The sequence below is a fragment of the Euprymna scolopes genome, chromosome 1, assembly GCF_053919585.1.
Source record: "Euprymna scolopes isolate OS-2025 chromosome 1, ASM5391958v1, whole genome shotgun sequence".
Taxonomy (NCBI): domain Eukaryota; kingdom Metazoa; phylum Mollusca; class Cephalopoda; order Sepiida; family Sepiolidae; genus Euprymna; species Euprymna scolopes.
In genome coordinates, this window is record NC_136482.1 from 97,248,739 (window position 1) to 97,274,702 (window position 25,964).

General features: G+C 33.0%; 1 protein-coding gene across 1 annotated transcript in view; it reads left to right on the plus strand.

Annotated features, from left to right (window-relative positions):
- Positions 1-447: 447 nt before the first annotated feature.
- Positions 448-25,964, plus strand: part of LOC145255477 (beta-ureidopropionase-like) — a 188,125-nt gene continuing 162,608 nt past the window's right edge. Inside the window, exons 1-4 of the mRNA XM_080113970.1 lie at positions 448-711; positions 13,459-13,630; positions 15,325-15,412; positions 17,818-17,912. Of these exons, the coding sequence (XP_079970096.1) occupies positions 611-711; positions 13,459-13,630; positions 15,325-15,412; positions 17,818-17,912 (456 nt within the window). The 5' untranslated portion in view covers positions 448-610. The remainder of the gene's footprint in view (positions 712-13,458; positions 13,631-15,324; positions 15,413-17,817; positions 17,913-25,964) is intronic.

Here is a 25,964-nt window from a genome sequence, read left to right on the forward strand (position 1 = left end):
AGTTAATGATGATGATGATGATACCAGTCACACTAGGTCAAGAAGTGTAGGCATTCTACTTAAAAGCAAAACATGACCGAACCCCACCCTGCCTACTTCCCCGGTTGATGGCTGCTAGGATTAAAAAAATAAAATTCTGAAATAATCTTCTAAAAAATCAAATTTTTGTCATTCGATCAGTCACCATATTTTCAATCCTCTGATAATATTCTTCATCAGTCAACTGACAAAACTATCCATTTCATTAACCTTTGTCCTCAAGGGGCTTTTAGCCTTGGTAAGTGGAGACTCGTTAAAAAGAAAAACATAAAATATGATCAGTCACTAACGAAGGATAAGCTTGACTTCGAATATCACTTAAAAGACTGGTGAGTGGTGAACTATAGAAACTTTCTTTCACATTAGCCCAAAATAATTCGTTCTTTTGATTGGTTAAAAAGAAAGTTTATATTTCAAGCCCGGGTCCGCAATTTCGTGCGTATATATAAAGAACGTGGTTTAGTTTTCTGTTGATAACAAGTTAGAAGAAGTCGACCATCAATTTTTCTGTTTTTCTTTTACTTTCCCTTCTCGGTCGGTGCGTGGCATATTTTTCGGTGTCATTTTAACAATGTCAGGCCAGTTTGATAGCATCGAGTCAATTCTCGAAAAACACATTCCAAAGGAAGAGTTAAAGACAGTTTGGAGAGTTTTATACGGCAAGGAACTAGGGTAAGAAGAAATTAACTTTCAGTTTTAAGTTTGAAAATTAAGAAACGCATTCGATTAAATAAAAATCGGCGGAACGGTTTCGTGTCATGACGACTTTAAAATGTCTTAATTTAGTACTTTTTGTTAAATAGTGAAAAAATATTTCTGATTTTTATTTTTGGGAAGGGGGATTTTTTTTTTTTTTTTTTTTTTTTTTACTATAGACAACAAACCGAAAAAAAGTAGCCTGGTCAAGAAACAAACATAACAAATAAATGTTACCAAAGGCAAGATAAGTTACTCTCTTTTTAAATACAGATCGTGCTTCAAAAATGTTCTTAATTTTTTTTTTCAAAGTTAAATTAAAATATTTCGGCATAATTTGTCCATTAAATTGTACAGGACATTACAAAAAAACAAAAATTCCCTATGTTAAGAATAGGTTTCTAAATAATAACGTCATTGTTTCAGCATGATCTGTAGTCTGCATTTTTTTTTTTTTTTTTTTTTTTTTGTCAAATGTATCATTTTAAAGTCAGCCATTGCTTTGCTTTATTAGAAAGAAGAAAAAAAACACTATAAATATTTCTTCTATTATTTACATAAAAATATACTTTTTGACGACTTTGACTAATGAACATTATTTTATACAAAACAAATTTTTAATGGAATGTAACTAATTTCAAGTATTAGTGAAAAACAAACACAAATAACAAACAAAAATAGTTTTTAATTAAAAAAAGAAAAAGATTTTCAAATTTTAAACTTTTTTGGGGGAAAAAAAGGTTCCATTGCTTTCCAACAATTTATGCAAAACGTAAAACCACGTTTACAAACAAAATGAAGATAAAAAAAATAAGAATCAGCAAGTTTAGTCGTCTACGCGAAATGCGGACAAAACAATACGACCATGAAAAGAGGGTAGCCAATAAATAATAAGATAACTTTAAGCCTTAAGGTCTTAGCTTTTTTTATTTTATTTCTTTTTTTTTTTCAGTTTGCTAATCTTGCCCTTACTAGTAAAAAAAAAAAAAAAAAATCTAACTTTCTTTTTTTATTGCAAGAGTGTAAAAACTTTGGAATTCGCGTTCGTGTTGTCCGCGTTTTCAAATACACGATTGAACTTGCTGTTTTAAATGTTTTTTGTCCGTTTAACTAAAATATTGGTTTCAGTAAGTTGTTTTGAAAACAATGAAACCCATTTCACTGTAAATGATTTCCAATCAATTGTTAAGATATTATGATTATTACTTTTATATTCTAACATATGAAGAAAAAAAAAATACGAGAAATGAATAAATCATGCCCATCAGCTGTTCTACTAAGAAAACAGGAAAAAAATTAGAGTCAAGGGGTATAAAATAGGACAGGAGAACAAGATAAAATAAACGGCGTTTATTCGCGATTTGGTCTTTATCTAAGGGAGATAACTAGAATTTACTAAATAAATTATTTTGTTGTAGATATAACAATTTAGGACGTTGAAATGACCAGTAGAAAAAACAAATTTCTTAAAACTTCCATTTTGTTAGGGCGATGGATTGGAAGATTGATATTTTTTAACATTAGGTCCACCGTCACAATCTTTTTTTTTTAAATGACGACTTTTATAGGTTTTCAACTATGCTGAGTAAGAAAATCTCAGTTAAAATTTGCAGAGACAAGTAATTTTCAAGATATAAAGCCCTGTATTATGCACTGTAATTCACTGGCGGTCATGTTTGAACACGCGCATGTTAAATAAATCTACTTCTGTGACCGACACTGCATTTGTTTTATATTTTCACACACCCGCTTTTTGTGTAGTTGGCTCTTGTAGAAATGCGGTGCATAAGCATCTTAAGATGAATCCATTTTCTTCAGGCCTTAGAAGAAAATATCTAGTTATAGTGATAGACACTTCCACTGCATATTCAATCTTTCCTAGGGAAAACATGTGTCTCTGACATATTTAAATGTCCAAGTCCTCGACAGATTTCTTGGATTTACTTGAAGTAGGTTTCTCTTCATCAGGTAACTTAGACGAGTTCATTTTAACATCCTGTTTAGATGGACGTCAACACATTTCCAGTGTCAAGTTCCAACTGCCAACCTCAGCTTGAATTTTATCACAAAACACGGGAATGCGCAGTTCAACCAATCAACAGGCAGAAATTAGTTACATGACCAACAACCTCAGCAGCAGTGAAGCAAGCTCAAAGAGAAAGAAAGAAGAGGAAAATAAAAAGACATATACCCCCCCCCCCCAAAAAAAAAAAAAATTTTTTAACACATACAATATAGAAAAGTAAGGTTTGGATAAGACCTTGTCTAATTCTTAGAAAGGTATACAGTCTCATGGCTGACTTATTTTCTAATGCTATTGACATCATTTGAACTCTCAATAAGATGACAATAAAGATTACATTCAATGAAAGTCCCACTATTGTTTTGTTTAAAGTACAAGTAGTAGAGGTAGTAGTAGTGGTAGTAGAGGTAGTGCAAAGCATGGTAAGATGGGAGGAGAGAATAAGTAAAAGTATAAAGGAGTATTCTTTTTCTGTGTGAAATAATGACACATTTATGCCTAACTTCTGGCATTAATGTCAACCCAGAAAAATTGTGAAATGCAGAATTGCAATCACTGGAAGTAAATTGACTAGAAAGACACTTTTCATCAAAAATGCGATTGTTATGTTTAATTGGGGGTATATACTAAGTAGGTTGTTTGCTTGGCTGCAATGTATGTGTGATATTATGGATGTCCACACCCCAGAGTGTTAGGTAGTGATTCATATAAAGATTAAAAATTTGACTGAATAAAATTTTAAAAAAAGCCTTAACAATGGGAGGAAATAATTCATTAGCAGAACAAAAGTATAGGAAATAAAGTTAGTAAAAAGACTATGGCGAACTGTTAAGATCTTTTGAATTCTCAAAACAGGAAGATACCTCGTGATACCATGAGAGTGGCCAAGGAGGTGTGTCACTTTGGTTTATCAGTCACTCTGAGACAAAGCTGAGTTTTAGGATTTCTGATACTCGAGTCATAAATTTAGGAGTCAGAGCTAGTTTTACAGACAGTTTTTAGTTTGCAGCTCTGAGCAGATAGGAAGGCCAAGATGAGCTGATGTTAATCAACGACAAACAGTTCTCAACAGAAAACTAAAACGTGGAATTTCAAGTGTTCAGACCCAAAATTGGCAGAGGAGTTTGGTAGAGTTTTCAAAGGTCAAATTGTTGAACTTTGACACCCAAATTTCTGGCCGAAAACTGATTAAAAAGATTTTCCCAAATCTCAATACTCCTTATGTCAAATCTCGAGTCTGTAGACTAAAAATTGATAGAGTAGTTTGGTAGGGAAATGTACGCGCACACACACACACACACAGAGACAATTTCACTTTTGTAGAAATATAGATTTGAAAGCCACTGCTCGTGCTTTTGGCAGTTATCAATGTGAGAGACGACAGCATGACCAGAACAATAAAGAGATGAATGGAAAATCATGGTAAGCAGTGGCACATACCTTCATATATGTAGTGTTGGAAAATGGTATGGGCTCTGATTATAATTTACAATTTAACAAAAAATAAAATGGCTGATTATTTTTTTTTCTTTCTTGTGTACTTATTGGTAGAGAAATTATAATTTACATTCCAGGTGGATCAAGTATGCGAAAAAATAACTTTTGTACACAAATTGTCTGCATTTTTAAAAAGAAATTATTTATTTAAAAAAATTTTTTTATATAAAATAAAACTGTTTACTACATATGTCAAGCTATCTGCCACTGCTTGCTGTGGTTTTCTATTCATCTCTTTGTCATCTCTCACATTGGTGACTGAAAAATTATCAAGTAGCATTTAGGTAGTATTTTCTGTTCAAAACCATTTTTTTTTTTTTTTTTTTTTTTTTGCAAACAAAATGAATAAACGGCTGACAACTACAAAAAAAAAAGCAATAGATTCATGGAGATTGGCTGATTGGTTTTGAATCTTGCTAGGTTCAGCTATGTATAACAAGAAAACGTCAGTCCATAAAAAAAAATCCTAAAATACACAAGTGAAATAGCAAATGGGTTTAAAGGTCAAGCAACATGTTTAGTATGTGGTTTAGGAGTTGGGTGAAAAATGGAGAATCTGTTTTTCGTTCCAATTACATTTTTTTTTTCTTTTTTTTTTCTTTTTTTTTTGTAGTCACCATTTATCAAAACTAAAATCACTCAAGGACAAGGATTAATAGATGGAAGGATTGTCAATTTAATGGAGAACATAAGGAAATGATTGAAAACAAATATATAAATAGAATCCACAAAGTTTAATTATGGTCGCACACGGACATCAAAAGCAGTATCTCTTTTGGTTAACTTCATGTCTGCTGCAAACCAACAATGATAGACTTTAAGGAAACAATTAAATAATATCAGTTTATCTTTATTTTTCAGTAGACATAAAAAGCCGTTATTTAACATTTTGAGTGTATTCGTTTTTTTTTGTTTGTTTTTTACTCCTCCTTTAGATAAGTTTGACCTTACAAAACTTTTGAAATATAGAATGATATACTGAAAAATGACAAGGACAGAAAAACTTATCCACAAAGGTTTAGAATAACCACGTCTAAAAAAAAAAAATAAGTGGGAATTGATAAACAAGGAAAAAAAAGTGGGGCATTGCTTTATCGCTCAATCTTAATAGGATAAGAATTGTACATGATTTTAGATAAACATTTCTTTTTAAAATCTTATGTTATTTTTTATTATTTTGAACCGACCTGCTATATTTATCAGGTCGGTTCAAAAGTTTTTGCCGATTTTAAAAATTTATCTTGAAGATGAAAACTGTTTTTAAGTCTTTAATCATAACTATAACATTTGTTTTTTATAACTGGATTTCATCTGTCAGCAAGCTTATAAATGTCTCACTTGTAAAATTCTTTTAGGTTTTGATTTGAAATATGAATCTAACTCCTGTTCAATCTTCTCTCCTGATGCTGAAGTAAGGCCATCTAAATGGTTTTATAAATTTCCAAATAAGTCATAATCCAAAGGAGCTAGGTCAAGAGAATATGCAGTATGGGGCGAGATTTCCTAACCAAATCCTCCTAGATCTTTGGTCAGTAGTGCTGTGTTAAGAGCACTATCATGATGGAAGATGACTCCCTTTTTGTTGACTAAAAAAAGTAATATTCAGGTCAACATGGGTGAGAATATTACAGAAAAATATGAAAGAAAAAGTTATAAATCAATCATGATGAATATGTTTAAGTAATAACAATATGCATAAAATAAATTTCAGTCTACAAACCTGCAAAAACTTTTGCACCCATCCAGTATTACCAGTTGGAACACTCAGCATAACATGGGAAAATAAGTACCCTTGTTAGCTATTGACTAATTTTTTCTTTTGTTTTCAGATTCACTGATTGTTTTAATATTAATAAAACACGAACTTTTAAGGTGACAGTTTTATTTCATCGAGAAATGCTGAAAATTTGTGTTCAAAAGGTTTTATTTAATTTTTATTTATTTTTTTTTTTTTTTCACACACTTGATTCAGCTGGAATGAAAAATGTACACAAGGAAGAAAAAAAAAAGTTAGCTATTTTATTCTTTTGTTAAATTGCAAATTAAAATCAGAGGCCATACCACTTCCCAGCACATGCTCACACTACTCCCAGTCCTAAACCCCATATTATTTTAATTTTAGATTTTAATTTTGATAATTTTCTCCAAGTTTTGAAGTAAAATGTTGTCTTTGCTAGTAATGGATTTTGAGGTTTTATCAAAGATCCTGGATATTATTGTAAAACTGAAATACACAATATAATTTGATTCCTTGTAAAATTTTACTCCAGAAAAGTTTTGATCTTGTTATTTGGCCTTATTTACAATGGAATCTTCAGGCAAGGGGAAGACACACAGACACGCCACAAATATAGTGTAGATTGCTTGCATAGTAACCATAAAAAATAGGCATGCTTACGTATGGATTGGTACTTAGATTCACAATTATTGCAATCTTAGACTGGTGCGCAGTATCCGTGAACATATATGGCGTAGTCACAATCTGTCATTAATTCTAGTTAAATCACCTGACTTAAGTGACGTTGAGCCTGGCCAGTACCAGATAAGTGACTATTTGGAAATACTAGGTGCTGTATATATTCAGGTAAGCAGGTATTTATAATACTTCAGAGAGATGAACGTCCCTGCTTTGCACGGTCAGGTCACTCTTGGGCAAGATGTAACACTTGTTAACTTCTCTCTAATATTTTGGAGATTTACTGTACAGAGGAGTGAATGGAGTTCTTCAGTCAAAAAAGGGGGATTCTTTTGAAAAACCAAACTGAATAGAGGGAGCCCATTAGCCCTCTATGTCAGTCTTCTAGTGATAGTGTCACAAACAAAAACACCCGTTTCCAATTTGTCATGAGCCAACTCAAAAGTAATAAAGCTCAGAAAACGGTCATGAGAATACTCCTGTCAGTGCACAATCTAGTCTAACCAGATATGACTAAACATAAAATCTATATATATCTAATAGATGAAAAAATAGTGGTACATTTATGATCATGCCAAATCTAATCTTAAAAAAAAAATGCAACCTCTTTTCCACAGAAGAGACGTTATGGGCCTGTCTCTGCTCTGTCGTTATTTCCATGGTAATTGCTCAGCTGAACTCAATATATGGTCCCTCCCTGCTAAACTTTCGCAGGAAGTACTTGACTAGCTACAACCACTGTATACGATTTTCCCCATTCTCTATCTGTGCCTAAATCTAAATGCAGATTACATGAACAAAGCTTCTTTTCCAGAACTGCCCACCTATAGAGCACTGCTAGCTTGCTTCTCTGTTGAATACAACATAGTAGCCTTCAAATCCAACGTAAACAAATTCTTGTTGAGCCGTTCCCATAAATAATTAAATTCTACCTAATTCATACCATTAACGATTACTACACTACCACCTTACTAATTAATCCTTATCCTCAAGTTGCCTTCAGGCCTTGATAAGTGGTGACTCCTAAACAAAAAAAAAAATGATACCGAGTGAGGTATAAGGGATAGATATCAACAAACAAATGTGTTAGAAATTGATCCTTATATAGGCAAAGAGCTTAGGGAACTCTGATAACTTATACTGCTAATCTCCCATAATACAGTTGATTTCTTAATCAAAAGACATACCCTACAGCCCCTTTCTCACAAAATAGATGTCGCTAGTCTTTCTTTATTCTATCGTTATTTTCATGGCAGGTGAGCTTTAATCTATGGTTCCTCTCGACTGCAAAACATTCACAACTAAATCCCATACCACAGTTCCCGATGATTGTATAATGAATGCCGACAGTCCACTTGGGAACGCTGATCATGCATTGATAATGGTTGAAATCACTCTAAACTCTAGAGCCAAAACTGAAGAGCCAGTGCTCAAAGCGAGATATTATAAAAAGGCTGACTGGGAAGCCATCAGAGATCTAATCAGAGATGCCCCATGGGAAAATATTTTTTTCTCTCCTTGCTGAACAGTGTGCAAATGAAACTACTGAATGGTCCAAAACTGCAATTGAAGCACATGTCCCCATGCGGAAATTTTATAGCAAGCCCCACTCTCCTCAATGGTTTACTTCGATTTGCGCAACTGCCATTGCTCAAAGGCAGCATGCATACCGCAGATTTAACCGACATGTCCAGGTCAAACTGACAGAAGTATATAGAAGCTAGAAGTAATGTTAAGAAAGAAATAGCGACAGCTAAGAGGGAATTTACGGAAACCACTAAAAAACGCATCAAAGCACAAAAATTAAGAACTCGTGATTTCTGGAAAATCTACAACAGTGTAGTAAATAATGGGCAATCAACAATTTCCCCACTAACCAACAACCGAGAAGGCTAACATGCTTGCCAGTCGGTTTGCCTCAAACTCCACACTGGACCCTCTCAACCACCCCCTGCCTGGCTTTCCTTTGCGGACAGACGCCACGCTAGACGATCTGAAAATCACCCTTGCTCAGGTGCATGCTATCATAAAAAACCTTGACACTTCAAAAGCATGTGGACCCGATTTCATCCCAGCTGTGCTATTAAAAAAGTGCTTAGCTGAAGTAACACCAGTTCTCTCCAAACTCTACAACAAATGCCTTAATGAATCTTGCTTTCCGGGCTGTTGGAAAACTGCTTCTGCAGAACCAGTATTCAAGAATTCTGGCGAAAGAATTGACCTATTAAATTATCCCTCCATTAGCCTCCTCCCACTTTTTGCCAAAATATTTGAGACCTTAATTAACCATGCTCTAGTCCATCACCTTACAGATGCTAAACTTCTGACTGACCAACAATATGGATTTAGACAAGCCCGTTCCACAGCAGACATCCTAACTATAATCTCTGAACATTTATACCACTCACTGGACAAAGACGGGGAGGGCAGAGCGGTAGCTTTAGATATATCTAAGGCTTTTGACAAGGTATGGCATGAGGGTCTCCTCAGGAAAATTAGATCATACGGTCTCACTGGTAGAATACTTAACATAATTAAATCCTTCTTAGATAAGAGAAAAATCCAGGTTGTCCTCGACGATCATACATCTAAACAATATGATATAAATGCGGCAGTGCCTCAGGGTTCTATCCTAGGACCTCTGTTGTTCCTAATATTCATAAATGACCTCCCTGACAAAATTGCCTCTGAGATGGGTATATATGTTGATGACACCACACTCTATAGCAGGCACGACAGTGGAGTATTGCTGTCATATTTGGGCTGGTGCATCTGCTACTAGTCTCGTGTTCCTAGAAAAGGTTCAAAAGAGAGTCGCCAATCTGATAGGCCCTGAACTGTCATCTAAGCTTCAGCTTCTGTCCCATCGATGAAATGTTGCATCCCTCTGCCTGTTCTACACTCTACAAGTACTTTAATGGTGAATGCTCTGACGAACTGCAAGCACTTGTGCCCTCACGATGTAAATACTCTCAACAAACCTGAAAAGCAGCTAAATCCCACCCCTATACAGTGGAGATCCCTAGATGTAGGAGAATTTTCTACTCTAGTAGTTTCTTCCTCAGAACTGCTAGACTTTGGAATTCAATTCCGGGTCCCTGATTCCCCAACTGTACTGACATGCAGAAGTTAAAGTGTAACGTGAACCGACATCTTACTGCCCAACTTCCTACATAGTAAACGAGTAGCTTATGTACCTGATAGTAGCCCCCTACACCAAAGTGGCAATGTGCCTTGTTTGGGGTGAAAAGGTAAGAAAAAAAAATCACTGTCAAGTAAGAGAGAAAGAGATGTGTTTTATAATAATTGTTATTGTAGGAAATCTAAGATATGTTTGTGCAAATAACAGTTCTTAAGTTATTTGTCTAATTCTGTGGAGATGGCTGAGAAGGAAATGCTTTTGGGGGAACCACTTTGCTTGGTGCTGCTTCTTTCTCCATGCATGTTACATGCTTGTCATAACAGTTAAAACTTAGTGATGGAAAACGCTTTTTCTTATATGAAGATCAGAATAAAACAAGAGTAACATGAACATCATTACAAAGAAGTATGTTCAAAGGTAGATGATTGAATGTTTTAATTTTTATAAATCCGAAGAATTGATATGCTGAAAAATGAACAATCCAAACAATTGAATGGAATCTGCATGTTATTACCTTAATTATGTGAGACCAATACTTGAAATTTGTGGTTCAACTGCCCAGTCTATACTACCAATAAATGTGCATTGCGATATAATATTTTATCCCTTTGGACTATTTTCATTATTAATATAATTTCTCTTCATTTTATTGTGAAAATGAGTAGAGGTAATGGAATTACCTGTATTCAAGACTGTCACTATTTTTGTTCTATTTGGCGTTGCCCAGAAGCAATATGAGAATGCAGTATTACATTTACAAAAAGATAGCTCCAGTATCTGAATTATATTTTTTCAGCACAGTAAAACAAGGGAGATAAATGAGTTAGGCGAAAGATACAGAAAAAGTAATGAAGAAAGACTGTAGAAGGAGGAGAGGGAAAGAGAGAAAGATAAAGAGATGGCTTGAGAGAGAGAGGGAGAGATAGAAATTTTAATATAAAGATGTTACACATAATTTCACTTCTATTTTACTTTGTATTACCCTGAGCAACACCAGGTACCCTTGCTAAAATCGGCATCTACCCAACAACAACGCCAATATGAACCTGAGCAATAACATTGTTACAGACTACCAGTAATGTCAATACAAACTCTAATGATAATGTTGCCATATTCAGAGCAATCTGTGAAGTTGCTGCCTAATGGCTTTAGTGTCATCCTTATAATGCTCCTCGGAGGATGTCTGGTAAGAGCATGCACACACCATTCTTGGGTGCTTCTGTGCATGACAGTTAAAGTTTGCAAGACCAGGTTTCATTTCGTAAATGTTATTTTAGAAAAACAAAGAATATTTTTATTGGTCACAATTGGTTATATGCATTTTTTTTTTTTTTAAATTTTCAGGCAGCAGAAATAGACCTCAACACCTAACTGAAGACTTTGTTGGTATCTTTATATGTCACTTATTAAATTATTCCATTTGATATAAAATTGAGCACAAGCCCATTGGCAATTCGCCTATCTCCGTGGAGAAATAAACATGGTTGTTAAAAAGGAATGACAGTAGTTAGATTGGTGACAGTTGGAAGTTTGTGTCCCTAATCAATGATGTTAGATTTATGACAGATTGTGGTCCACATCAGGGAAAGGAGTCTGCTTCCTCCTAGTTCAAACGAAAAATGACAAAGTTATATCGTATGAGAAATATAATTTGGAACTTATAAGAGTTGTTGTTTTTATTATTATTATTATTATTATTATTATTATTATTATGATGTTGATTTTGACCTATATTTCACGCCCGGCATTCCAAGGTTTTTTAATGCTAAATTTAGCACAATTCTGCCAGATACTTTAGGAGATTGTTTAGTGTTTGTTATTAGTAATAGTATTATAGGTGATAGTATTAGTAGTAGTATATTTTGATGCCATTCTAACTAATAGTTTTTAATCCTATAAATGGTAATCATTTGACACTATGATACACCAGCTTGGTTCAATTCTGTTCTTATAAGTGGATAAGAAATGTTCAATTATGCTATGAATTAGACAGTCTAGCTAGGGGCTCTGTCTCATGACTCTACTATCAGATTTGTTTTATACATTATTTGTTTGTATACAATAGCTATTAGATTATGGTATTTTAGGTCATAATCGCTATTATTATTTTTTCTGTCTTGATTTGTGTCAAAACTTCACAAATTGTTATCTGTTAAGAAATTTCTTGAATAACTATAAATAATCCTCTTTATTTCTATATTATCATTATGGAGAAGTAAAGCGACCAATTCTTTTGCTACCAAATTACGTATGTGTTTGTGGCATGTACAAACAAACTATGTACATTAGCTGGAAAGAAGTCACTTTTTCTCTAAATGCTCATAGGAACATTAAGAAATATTAGAGTGAGGGGGGGGGCGAGAGAAACGCACAGATAGCTAAGAAAGAGTTTGGTGACTTGTTCAGTTAATTATAAATTACGGTTAATACGACTTTTTAAGTGAGGTATATTTTAACATGTGTATTGTGTCCTTAAAGTATGTAAGAAAAAAGCCTTAGAAAAAAAAAACATTGATTAACTCTCATTTAGTATGCTATTAGAGACTTGTCTTTTTTTAATGTTGGTGCATTTTCAAATATTAAATTAATAATAATTAGAGCGGAGTACATTTTTAAATACCCCTTTTTTTATGAAAACAAAAGAACTTGGTTGATATCGTCACTCTCGTTTTTATATTAAAAAAAATCCTTTTGTTGAAAAGGATGGCGCAAAAATCGCTTTCAAAATTTGGTTAAAATAATTTTGAGATTGATTTTATTTTGATGGCCTATTTCTTTGATTTGGAGTAGTTATGGAACTTGTAAGTGACCAACAGACAAAAGGTTCTCATGTGATATCATCGATGTTCCTCATAAATCAAGTGTTGGGAGAGAGAAAAAAATTATGACAAAAAGAAGGAAGTGGATTTGTTAGCAGAACAAAGGTATAGGAAGTTTTTCACAAAGGAACACACGGGAGTTGAATGGAATTGTTGATTAGGGTTTGGTAGTGACGGGAACAAAGGCCTGATTAATGGATATAGATATATTTAGAGTTGGTTTGGGGACACTTCACAACATTTGGGAACAATAGTGAACATTCTTGGGCTTGCAATGGTTGACAAGTTAGTTGCGAGTTGGATACACAGGTCGTGGCATGCACCAGATCGAGAAAGCTTTAGAAGATGAAGTCATCAACTAACTGATTAACATATCTTTAACAGAAAACTAAGATGTGGACCTTAGCATGTAGAAGGTTGATAGTGTGTGTGTCTTTCTCTCTCTCTCTCTCTCTCTCTCTCTCTCTCTCTTTCACTCACTCACACACACACACACACACACATACACACACACACATACACACACAGTGCAATGAATATTGTTTTCTTTGATTTCTCTTGTTATATTTTATTTTTTTACTTGAGAACCTGTGCCCTCCCGACAGACACTAATGTGAGAGTCTACGACAGAGCCAGAGGAGAAGAAACATTGTTGGGATTGGCAGTTGTTGTTGAGTAGGAGACCATGTGGTATCACACTCAATTATGATATCAATTATATAATAATAATAATAATAATAATAATATAATTATCTAATAATAATAATAGTTACTAGGAAAGTGAATTGTTGTTAGGCACATTTCAAATTTTTTCTTTTTCTCTTAGAAAGTTGGAAATCCCTGAAAGTGCTTTCAATCTTGCTGCTGAGAGGAACTTTGAAATCCAGGGTCATGTCTTTGAAGCCCTGCCTGAGGAGCTTCGTCCACCCCGTATTGTGCGAGTAGGTGCAATACAGAATCAGATTGTAGCACCAACATCTGCACCAGTCTCAGAACAGGTAATTACTCTTGAAACCATTATATTTCATGAAAAAATTTACTAAATGAAAAATTTCTCATCTTACACATAAACTAAAGTCAGTCTCTTTTTATTGTTTCTTTCTCATTGATAGGTTTCTTTCTAAAAAGTCAATATTTGATTCTGATTTGTCAGTTCTGGATTGTTGCAGCATGTTTTTAAGAATAAAATTTAATTTGACTTAATTCGGCCTGGAAAATGTTGTCTCTGTCTGAATTATTCTCTAATGGCTGCCATCTTTTAAAAAGGGGATGTAACTGTGCACATCTCATAATTGAAACCCAGTTACAGCATTTACAAAAAGAGATAATGCCCTGTAGGGATGAATAAATAAAACATTTTTAAAAATAAATTATAGAAATCTAAAATTGATATTTTCTTTTTCTGTAATACTTCTTTATATCTCTTGTAAATATTGTTTCCAAAACTACAGCTAAAAATGTTTAATTTTGCTTTGGATGCCCATAAAGTCTATTTACAATTTAAAATTTTTATAAATTTAGTGTTTTTCTCTTGAAGGTAGCCATTTTATAAACATTCACCTCGCAGTTGTATTCCCATTAAGAAAATATCTGAAATATAAAATCTTAAACATAAATAAACATTGGTTAAAACAAATAAAAAAAGGTCTGGCCAAAATATCTCAACTGTCTTTTGAAATAGAAAAGAGACTTCATGGATATTTTGTGGATAGTTGGAATATGTGAAGAAAAAAAAAAAGAAAGAAAATTGATAGAAAAGTTTTTTTTTTTTTCCATGGAGAGTTGATTTCAAACTATTTATAAAGGAGACAAGAATTATACGACTATTGTTTCATCAAAGAATACCCCCCTCCCAACATGAACACTTGATGTTTTTCTCTTAATTTTTTTTTTTTTTTTTATGAAATGGATTTTTAATCCATAATGGTAGCTTGATTTCGTTTCATCAGTCATGACCAGAGGATATCTTCAGTAATTCTTTACTATATTTTTAATATCGCCTGTACAAAGAATTGAACCTTCAACCTGTCACTTTAGAACTGATTATTACTTAGAACTTATATCTGTTGCACCACTACATGTCTTAGTTTATGAAGTATTTATCCATACTGGATTTTGCCTCCTCTCTCTATCTATTTATCTGTGTGTGTGTGTGTGTGTGTGTGTGTGTGTGTGTGTGTGTGTATATATGTATATATATATATATATATATATATATATATTGAAGCAAACGTTATTAAATGCAATGGAGACACTTCGCTTTATGATTTTTTGGCAATGTTTGCTTGAATGAAAAAATGCTGCCTATGTATATATGTATATTATTAACATTTAAAGGTAATAAAACTGAAGATTGAAACAGTCCATTATCATGAAACAGTAAAACTATCTATAATTAGAGAGGAACAAAAGAAAACAATAAGAGACTAATTTGGGATTTTGTATTTTTATTTTTTTTTATATTTAACTAGATATGCTTGCAAAACCCGTTTTTCTTGATTCAAGCAATTTAATCTAATAGGTGAATCAATGGGGGCTAATATTTTTAACAGAATGTACAGGTGTTGAATATAAAATTTGGTTGGTAGAGGGGAGTAAAGTTTATTTTAATTGATATTAGCAACAGTTATATGTAGTACATTTTGTATAAGATGAATTGATTAATGTCTCCCTCCACTTTGAATTTTTGTAGCGATCTGCCATTCATAACAGGATTTGTGAGATTATAGAAGCTGCTGCTCTTTGCAATGTGAACATCCTTTGTCTCCAAGAAACTTGGGGTAAGTTCTTGATATTTCTTTTTACCCCCACCCCCCATGTAACAAGGCATGTTCCCACTAGAGTGAAAGGTGCTAAGTTTGTGTAAGGAGCAACCTGGATAGGAACTTCACATTACATTTTAATTTCTGCAAGGTAGTACTGCTGGAAACAAGGAGTAGGGAGGGAATTCCAAAGACAAGCAGTCCTAACAAAATTAACCTATTAAAGTAAAAAAAAAAAAAAAAAAAAAAAAAAAATCTAGATACCTGATGCTAATTGTGTGGAGTTTGAACCATCTTCATATATGGTGTGCATTTATGCAAGCATTCTTTTTTTAACCATTTTGTTTATATGATTACAGAGCAATAATAATATAAATTCACTTAAAATTTAGGAAATATGAGATACATGACCCTTTTTAGAGCAGTCTTTGTTTATTATTTGTTACTACTATGTGGCTTGGGGGATTGTCGGAGTCTTTTCCAAGCTTGTGTGTAGGCATTCTCAAAGAGTAATGTTTTTTTTAGAAATTTAAATAATTCTTCCTATAAAATTATATTTGACCACTTTATTCAGCATTAAATAACCCATATATTGTTGATATGCCATAAAACAAACGAAATCAAACTAAACCATCTGGAAAATATCCCAAGTTGGATAAAGTAATTATTGATAGAAACTGATTAAAAAGTGGTCTTCTATATTAAGGAGCATGGTGGAAGCATAAAAACAAAAAAAAAATCTAGTCAGAATCAAATATTTATTTGGCAGATGTATTGTATGGTCTGACTTACTTTGAAATATTGATACAATTGATTTTATATATTAAAAAATATAAGAAAGAAGATTCATACACACAAGCATGTATATATTATTAAAAATATTATTAATTGTTGGCGTTTAACTTCCATAAAATAAAGTTTCTTTGACTGTATGTATATTCTGGTTTCTGAGTTTATTCGTAAACATTTTATTAGAAAACTGGACATTTTAGCAGAAACATATTTATGATTTAAAAGAAAAAAAAAGTAACATTTTTTTTTTAATATGTATTTATTTAATAAGCTTCAAACTATTAAAAATGATGTATTCCTGGATTTACTTAGTGATGAATATGAATTTTAATTGATTATAAGCTAAATTATGAGCAGATTGGAGTATCTTATGAATTATTTTGATGATATTGATCACTATTAATAAATTTGATGACTATTTTACCAATGCAAAGATGATGATTGGTGATATGTTGCTAAGGTAAACTTCATCCATTTTAAAATTAATTTTTCAAAAATCAAGTTCTGTCATCACATCAACTAAAACATTACAACTTTAAATAAATCCATTTCAGAAAGTTTCATTTTGTTATTTGCTTATTTACTTTGTTTTACTCATATTCATCCCAAACAAAGCAAATTGCCACTGAGATTTAAAGGCTACATAGACACTTTAAGTAGGGGGTTGAGCAGTGAGATGTCTGTTCATGTTACACTAAAACGTCTGCATGTTAGTACAGTCGGGAAAGCAGGATACAGGGAAGGAATTCTAAAGTCTAGCAGTCCGAGGGAAGAAACTTTAAAATCAGGAGGCTCTCTGACATTGAGGGACCGCTACAGTAAAAGCCTGGGATTTTGCTGCTTGTTGGGTTAGTCCAGTTTATTTACGTAGAGGAGGCATAAGTGCTACAAGTTCATTGAAGCAAATTTCATTAAAATACTTCTGATTCGAAGAATATTTAGCTGGTAATTATTTTTATAATAACAATAAAAGAAAAATATTGCGTGAAAAGAATTAATTTGCTACACTTTTCAGTAATTAGACATATTCGTTTCTTTATTTATATAAAGAATATTTAGCTGACAATGATAATTATTTTTAAAGAAGAAAGTCGTATTATTTACCTTCTTGCCAGGAAATTAGACATAAGGTCAGACGTGGTTTTGATAAACCATCACATTAAGATAAGCACAGTCTGGCTTACAAAAAATGTTTAAGCAGCTCTGTCAGTGTTCCTCAGAAAGGATGTTACAAGTGATAAACAATAAACTAACCTCTTTTCAAAGAGAAGGTAAAGTCTGGGAGGATGGACTGAAAAAGGTAAAGTCTGGGAGGATGGACTGAACGAAATCAGATCTCAGCCTGACAGCAACAAAGCCACCGTTGGATTGATTTGTATCATAAAATTATGATACAAGAAAGTAATTTTTCTTAATAATATCGATCCTGGCAGATATTTATTATTTTAAAAGGTATATTATTATTATTATTATTAGCAGTAAATTATACAGATTGATAAGGAAAATTCTGGAATTTTCATTTGGTTCTACTAGTTATTCATATTTTTTTATTTTGTATGGAGCGAGGAGTGCAAGTTCAATCATATCAAGAATTCTTATGAAGAATGAAATTATTTTTATTTTCATTTCAGCAATGCCATTTGCATTTTGTACCAGGGAAAGATATCCATGGTCGGAATTTGCAGAATGTCCTTATACTGGACCAACAACAAAACTGATGCAGCAGGTAATTTTATTTTCTGTCCAAAATTCATTGGCTTAATGATGGCTGTCTCACACAGGTGTTGTCATTGTGACACCATCGCTAGAAGACTGCTCTGCAGGACAAACAGGCTTTTCTACCCAGTTTAATTTTTCAGCAGAGACCCCCCCCCCTTTCTCTCCTCCCTAGATATATTGCCTTCATTACAACTGAGGAAATTCATCTACCTCTTGTATGGTAATCTTCAAGAATATCAGAGGAAGACTAACAGGTGCTATACCTTGCCCAAGTTTAACCTGTAACTGTGCAAGGTGAGAGTGTGTATTAATCTCACTGAGGTATTATTCATACCCATTTACCTAAATACATACATGGTATTCGCAAATAGTTACTCATTTAGCACTGGCTAGGTTCAACATTGTTTGACTTCAGTGATTTAACAAGAATCTGTGTGTTAAGATGATCATGCCATATGTAAGTTAATTGAAACAATATCAATAATTTATGATACATTCATTTCAAATTCCCCCTGTCATATCAAAAAACCTACTGTGAGTCTGTGCATGTATAGAGATGCAAAGTTGGAGTTTCAGATTTTGCCAGACTCAAGACCCCCAAAACAAATGCTTTACTTTACTGGTTGTGTGGTGATAATTGTTTGAATTTAAGTTTAAAATGAAAAGGTCAAATATCATGGTGCAGTTGTGCTTTAAACAGAAATGTTAATTTCAATCACACTCCTGTCATGTAAAAGAACCTATTGTTGATTTTATTTGTTGGACCTTTCGGCTTGTGTGGTAATAAAACTTCTTAAATGCAGTTGTGATGTTAGGCTGTGTAAGGTGCTAACTTCGGTCAAAATCGCCTGTTCCTTCTATCATTGGATTATTTCACTTATCGATACTTATCAAAGACATTCTGATACAAAACCTATCTAAGAACACTACCAGACACATCAAGTACCTTTATGTGAACTTACAGAAAAATAGGCCTAGCTGTTTTTGGGTCCAAACCAAACAAACTCGTACACACACACATGCACAAAGTTCCTTTATATAATAGACATTTATGAGGGTATATACAATAAATAACTCCAAGATCTAATCCTTCTGCAGAGTCCAGGACAACCATGGTCAAAATCAAGAGTTTGTCATTTTAGTTTTTATCCATTATCATTATTATTGATTAAAATTGATCTTCTATATTGGATTTCATCTTTTAGTTTGTCTATATATATATCTTGACAAACTCTAGAGCGATGTTGGTGAGTTCTTCAGATATGCATGGATGAAAACATGAAAAAGTAGATACAAATGAATGCAACTATATAGATATAATAAATGCTGAAAGTAAGCAAATCACTGATAGACTAAAAATTAATGACAAAGTTAAAACCTAAGGAGGCCTATATCTTATTAAAAGACCACAAAAGTAATTTTAACAATAACTCTAGGACTCACTTAATTAATCTAACCAAATGCGAGATAAGAAGAATTAGTAAAACAATCCTTTCTAGAATTAACAAGCAAACAAACAAAAAAAAAACTAGAATTAATCCAGTAGGTTAATGCTGTCAAAACAATAATTTAGTTTAATAATATCAAAAATAAAAATAAATGTACCTTCTTAAAATTTGATATTATGGATTTCTTTCCATCTATCTCTATCTAAAGAATTTTTCAACATCAACCTAGAGTTTGCTGAATCCGGGATGAAATCCACATTATTAAAAAATGTAGATCAGTTTTAATCAATAATAACAACCAATGGATAAAAACTAAAATGACAGACTCGTTTGATTTGATCATAATGTTCCTAGACTTTGTACATATAAAAAATGTGGCTTGTTTAATAGGATGACTTACTAAAACAATTTTGACTGAATAATAGATCATATCCTTCCACTCTGATATCTGTTTTCAAAATCTAGTGTTGCCAGTATATAGTAGATAGGTGTAATATTTGAAAGACACTCTAATTTTTATGACTATCTACAAATATCTCTGAAAACTAGATATCTATATCTATACTCCTATAAATTTTTTTTTTTGTATGTATTGATTTTCATACTAAAAACCCTTTTTTCTATTTATTTAATAAGAAAATGCAACTTTCTTATATATAGATTGTGGAATTGCATTCATCTGCAAAAGATCTTGCTAATTTTCATATTCTTTTAAACATTCATTTTAATTAATTGCAGGATTAATGCCATGACTGAGGTAGTGTTTTTACAACAGAAATGTGAAGCGCTTGTGTTCTGGGAATCTTTTTACACAGACATGTGAAGGACTAGACTAAGAACCTATTTAGTACCTAGTGCCATGATGTCTGAGTTTCAAAGGAAGACATAGTCCTACTCAAGTCAGAACCACTTCCAAGAATTTGCCCTTCCAAATTTTATGATTAATAATGGGTACTCCTATCAAAGAAAAAAAATTGTAGTGTTTTCTCATGGGATGATTCAGTTAACTATTACATGTAATTATATTCATACAGATATTCTGTATGATTTGTACTTGTGTAATATTTGTATAAAAAAGTTATAATAAACACAAACCTTTTTCTATATACATTTATGTATGCGTATATATATATATATATATATATACGTTTAAAAATTTTTGCCTATCAAACTCCTCTGTCAGTTTTTGATCTACAGACATGAAACTTGATATATAGAGTATTTGAACTCATGTGAAACTTTATATTTGGGTTTTAGCCAGGGAAAATTGGCGCAAAAGTGAAAATTAAAGAAATGGAATTTGCCTGGTGAAGGTCGAATGACGGCATTACGAACATGCATGTGTAATGTAATAACTATTGGTTCATGTTTTAATTTTTAGCCTTGAAGCAAACATGTCTTCATAGTACAGTGATTAACGACAAATGAAAAAGTAAATCGTAAGCTAAACGCTTTGGTTTCGATCCTCGGTAGTAGCGCACAAGTCTTTTTTTTTTTTTTTTTTTTTTTAAATCATCACTATATATTGCGTCCAATATAATATGATAATAAATATGAAATCTGCATTAATTAAAATATTATATTTAAGCATATTTTACGACCGGGCAATACCAGGCGGCCTGCTAGTTATTAAAATGTAATTAATTATCTTTCTGGTCTTAAAATAGAACCATGGATGTTAATTGGTTAAGGTATAAGCATGTAATTTTCAGGATTTCTTTTTTAGTACATAAAAACTAAAAATTAAAAATATCAACTTCCAACTCAAACGAAATTTAATAGTTCCAAATAAAAAGGTTCAATTTATCTATACAACTATGAAGTTGAGTTTTTTTCCTTACATTGATATTAAAAGCCTACTTTTTCTACTTATAAATTATTAAAACAAACTTAATATACTCAGTCATAGATATGTTAGCGACTTCATAATGGTTAACTAATCTGCATATTCCTTTGAAAAGTAGACTTTTATTAATTTTATGGTTTCTTATTAGATGATTGGTTTCATTATGCTTAATTCTTTTTATACATATTTTCTACGTTGTGCATAATAGCATAGCATTTAGGGTGAAAAAGTTCTAGCACATACACATGTATTATATATAAGTGACCTTGTCTGTGAATGGTTCCTACCACTCTTCTTTCTGAAGTTTTGGTCTACAGTCTTGAAACATTTAATATATAAGGAACTTGGACGTGTGGAACAATTGTGATTTGATTTTTAGCCAGCAAAAATAGCTGCTATGGGATCAAAATTGAAAAAAAAAAAAAACCCAGTTAACCTTGGCAGGAGTAAATTGACTAAACTTGTTACTTCTGCACATGCGTAAAGATACATTTTGCACATGCGTAAAGATACATTTATAGCTTGAAGTTGCTTAATTTTTTACCTTCCTTATCCATCTATCGATAGATCAAACGGTAACAACTAAGACTACAGTGCCAAATGTTTTAATTTCGATTCTAGCTGATGGCACCCAATTCATATAATTTTTTATTTTTTTTACTTTTTTTTTTTACTTTTCAAATTATTACTATATATATATATATATATGTACTGGGTACAATATAATAATCAATAGAGAATTAATTTTATAATAAATACGAAATCTGCATACATATTTTATGACCAGGCAAGGCTAGGTGGCCTGCTAGTATGTATATATATATATATATATATATATACATATATAGTGACCTTGTCTGTTTTAAATTGATATATAGGTGATTTTGACTTGTGGAACAAATTTGATATGGTTTTCAAGCTGGTAAAAAAATGCTAAGTAGTTCAAACTGATATAATTGGAATTTGGCAAGCGTAAGTGAACTAAATGTATATCTTCTACACATGTGCAAATATACATTTAACTTTATTAATTTTTGAAGTTTTGATATGCATATGCACTTAGCTCAAATGATAACAAATAATGCTGGAGAGTTATGTTTTAGTTTCGATTCTAGCTGATGGCACCAAAGTCATATATATATTTTTTTAAACTTTTGAAATTACTACTCTATACTGGGTACAATAGAGAATTGGTTCTTCTTCTTCTTCTTCTTCTTCTTCTTCTTCTTCTTCTCCCCTACTTATACTCTTCTTTTATTTTATTATTATTATTAATATACTACTACAAAATTTGCATAAATTAAAATATATTTAAGCTTATATTATGATCTGGCCAACACCGTACAGCCTGCTAGTCAAATATATTTCTTGGCATGCTATTATCTAACAAAATTAGAGAACCATTAGTCTATGAAATAGAAATTGAAAAAATAACAAACAAGTTAAAGTGTTTTTATTTGCTTTCATTAAAAATTTCTGAACTACCAAATTTTTCTCACATATGATTTTACACTCATTATTTTGATTGAGATATATCGTAACAGTTACTAATGAGTTCATGTGTGTTCATTTACCACTAATGCAATTCAACAAACGACTATTTTTCTCTTGTAACAATTGTTTCTTTTTTTTATTTTTTGGGGTTGTTTTTTTTTTTTATAAGTATACTTTATTCAACATTTGTCAAAATATAAATATTAGATTTAAATTTAAAAGCTTGTATAAACATTTACTTTGTTGCTGTGCTATTTATTCATGGCCTCCGTTCAGTCTTTAGAGACTACTGATAACCCCTATAAGCATTGTTGCACATATAATTATAAAGCCAGGGTTGCGCAATTATCAACCACGTTTCTTCTGAACCTGCACTGCTTGAATCCAGTGGCAAGGAAAAGTCCTGATGACTGGAAACTATGCTGAGATAAGTGGAGAGCACATACACCACCTGGTACACCTAAATAATCACTCATTTAGTACTGGCCAGGTTCAACATTACTTAACTACCTATTTATATTTATATAAAGTTAGGTATGCAAATATTTTTATATATTTCTACATTTAGGATTATTCCCTAACTAATTAACTGATCATTATAAATCTTGTAACATAACTGCTATGCATAAGGGTGGGTAATGTATCTATATTAAGTTTACTTTTATGCAAAGGAGACAAAAAAAAAAAAAAAAAAAAGAAACCCTTCATGAAAATTCAAATACCTCTGATTTTTATGAAATTTTAACTATAGGTATTAGACATCAATGAATAAATATTCTCCAAATTTCAGCTTTTTTGGAATATTTAAAGTTTTTTAGGAGTCATAATATGGGCATAACCTTCCTCTCACTTGAAAATTCAAATATTTCAGATTTGCATTAAATTTGATCCATAGTAATTAGATGCCAAGTAAGTAAGATTCCCTTAACTGAATTGGAATTTCTTAATATCTTTAAATTTGTAGGCATTTTCTAGAATTAAAATCATGTAATGGACTTTGATCAAATTTGGAATAAGGACTATAAACGTAAGGTTTAGTATCATCATATCTTGATTTTTATCTTTTGTAAGAGAAGATAAAAGTAGTGGAATAACTAATTTTAAAAAAACTTTTTTATTACATTTTCACCCCAAACAAGGCACATTACTACTTTGTTGTAGGGGGCTACTATCAGGGACATAGGTATCAGGGGTACTGTGTAGGGAGTTGGGCAGCAAGATGTCGGTTCATGTTGCACTTGAACTTCTGCATGTCAGTACAGTTGGGGAAGCAGGAACCCGGAAGGGAATTCCAAAATCTAGCTGTCCTGGGAAGAAACTACTGGAGTAGAAGGCTTTCTTACATCTAGGGATCTCTACTGCGAAGGGGTGGGATTTAGCTACTTGTTGGGTTTGTCGGGGGTATTTACGTCGAGGGGGCACAAGTGCTTGCAGTTCGTCAGAGCATTCACCGTTAAAGTACTTGTAGAACAGGCAGAGGGATGCAACATTTCGTCGATGGGACAGAGGCTGAAGCTCAGATGACAGTTCAGGACCTATTATGTTGGCAACTCTCTTTTGGAGCTTGTCTAGGAGCGAGAGACTAGTAGCAGATGCACCAGCCCAAATATAACAACAATACTCCATACATAGGCGTATGGTGGCCTTATAGAGGTAGAGGATACTTTCGGGCGTTAGTAGCTTTCTAGCACGGTAGAGAGAACTTACCTTCTTCGCAGCAGTCCTGGCAATACTCTCAATGTAATTGTTCCAACTCATGTTTCCTGAGAGCATTAGGCTGAGGAGTACTTTCAGATAGTCATTTGCTATTGGTGGTAGAAAAGGTTTCTTGTAATTAATGAAGGAAACTAGTTTAGTCTTGGCAGCATTGAATGTGACCATCCATTTTTGTCCCCATTCCACTACAGATCGGAGGTCATCCTCTAGTGTTTCTGCCATTTCTTTAGATATGTGTTCCTTTGTTTTCCTGTTGTGTCTGTTATAGAGTGTGATGTCGTCAGCATATATACCCATCTCACAGGCAATTTTGTCAGGGAGGTCATTTATGAATATTAGGAATAACAGAGATCCCAGGATAGACCTCTGAGGCACTCCCGCATTTATATCATATTGTTTAGATGTACGACTATCGAGGACAACCTGGATTTTTCTCTTATCTAAGAAGGATTTAATTATGTCATGTATTCTTTCAGTGATACCATATGATCTGATTTGCATGAGAAGACCTTCATGCCATACCCTGTCAAAAGCCTTGGATATATCTAGAGCTACCGCTCTACCCTCCCCCACTTTGTCCAGTGACTGGTATATATGTTCAGAGATTATAGTTAGGATGTCTGCTGTGGAACGGGCTTGTATAAATCCATATTGTTGGTCAGTCAGAAGTTTAGCATCTGTAAGGTGATGGACTAGAGCTTGGTTAATTATGGTCTCAAATATTTTGGTGAAAAGTGGGAGGAGGCTAATGGGGTGATAATTTACTGGGTCAATTCTTTCGCCAGAATTCTTGAAAACTGGTACTACAGAAGTAGTTTTCCAGCAGGCAGGAAAGCAAGATTCATTTAGGCATTTGTTGTACAGTTTGGAGAGAACTGGAGCTACTTCGGCGGAGCACTTTTTTTAATAGCACAGCCGGGATGCATATTTTGGAGGTTTCAGTAAATTCTCTCTTAGCTGTCGCTATTTCTTTCTTACAGTTACTTCTGGCTTCTATATACTTCTGCCTGTTTGAACTTGACTTATGTCAGTTAAACACATGCTGCCTTTGCACGATGGCAGCTGCACAAGTAGAAGTAAACCATTGAGAAGAGTGGGGCTTGCTATAAAATTTCCGTGTGGGAACATGTGCTTCAATTGCTGTCTTGAACCATTCAGTGGTCTCATTTGCGCACTGTTCAGCAGGAAGTGAAAAGATATTTTGCCATGGGGTGTCCCTGATGAGATCCCTGATGGCTTCCCAGTCAGCCTTTTTATAATATCTTGTTGTTTTGAGCAGTGGCTCTTCAGTTTTGGCTCTAAAGTTTAGGGCTATTTCGACCATTACCATTGCATGATCAGCGTTCCCAAGTGGGCTGTGGGCATTAGTTACAGTCATCGGGAACTGTGGTCAGAAACGGATCTAGAAGTAATGTGTGTTGTTCTTGCTGGTCTGGGAAACGGGTTGGAAACGTAACCATCTGTGGTTGGTTGTTTATGTTTTATGGCATATCAACCTTTTTCAGATTATTTAATGCCGAATCTAGTTATTTTGAGGAACGATTTTTAATGGAGT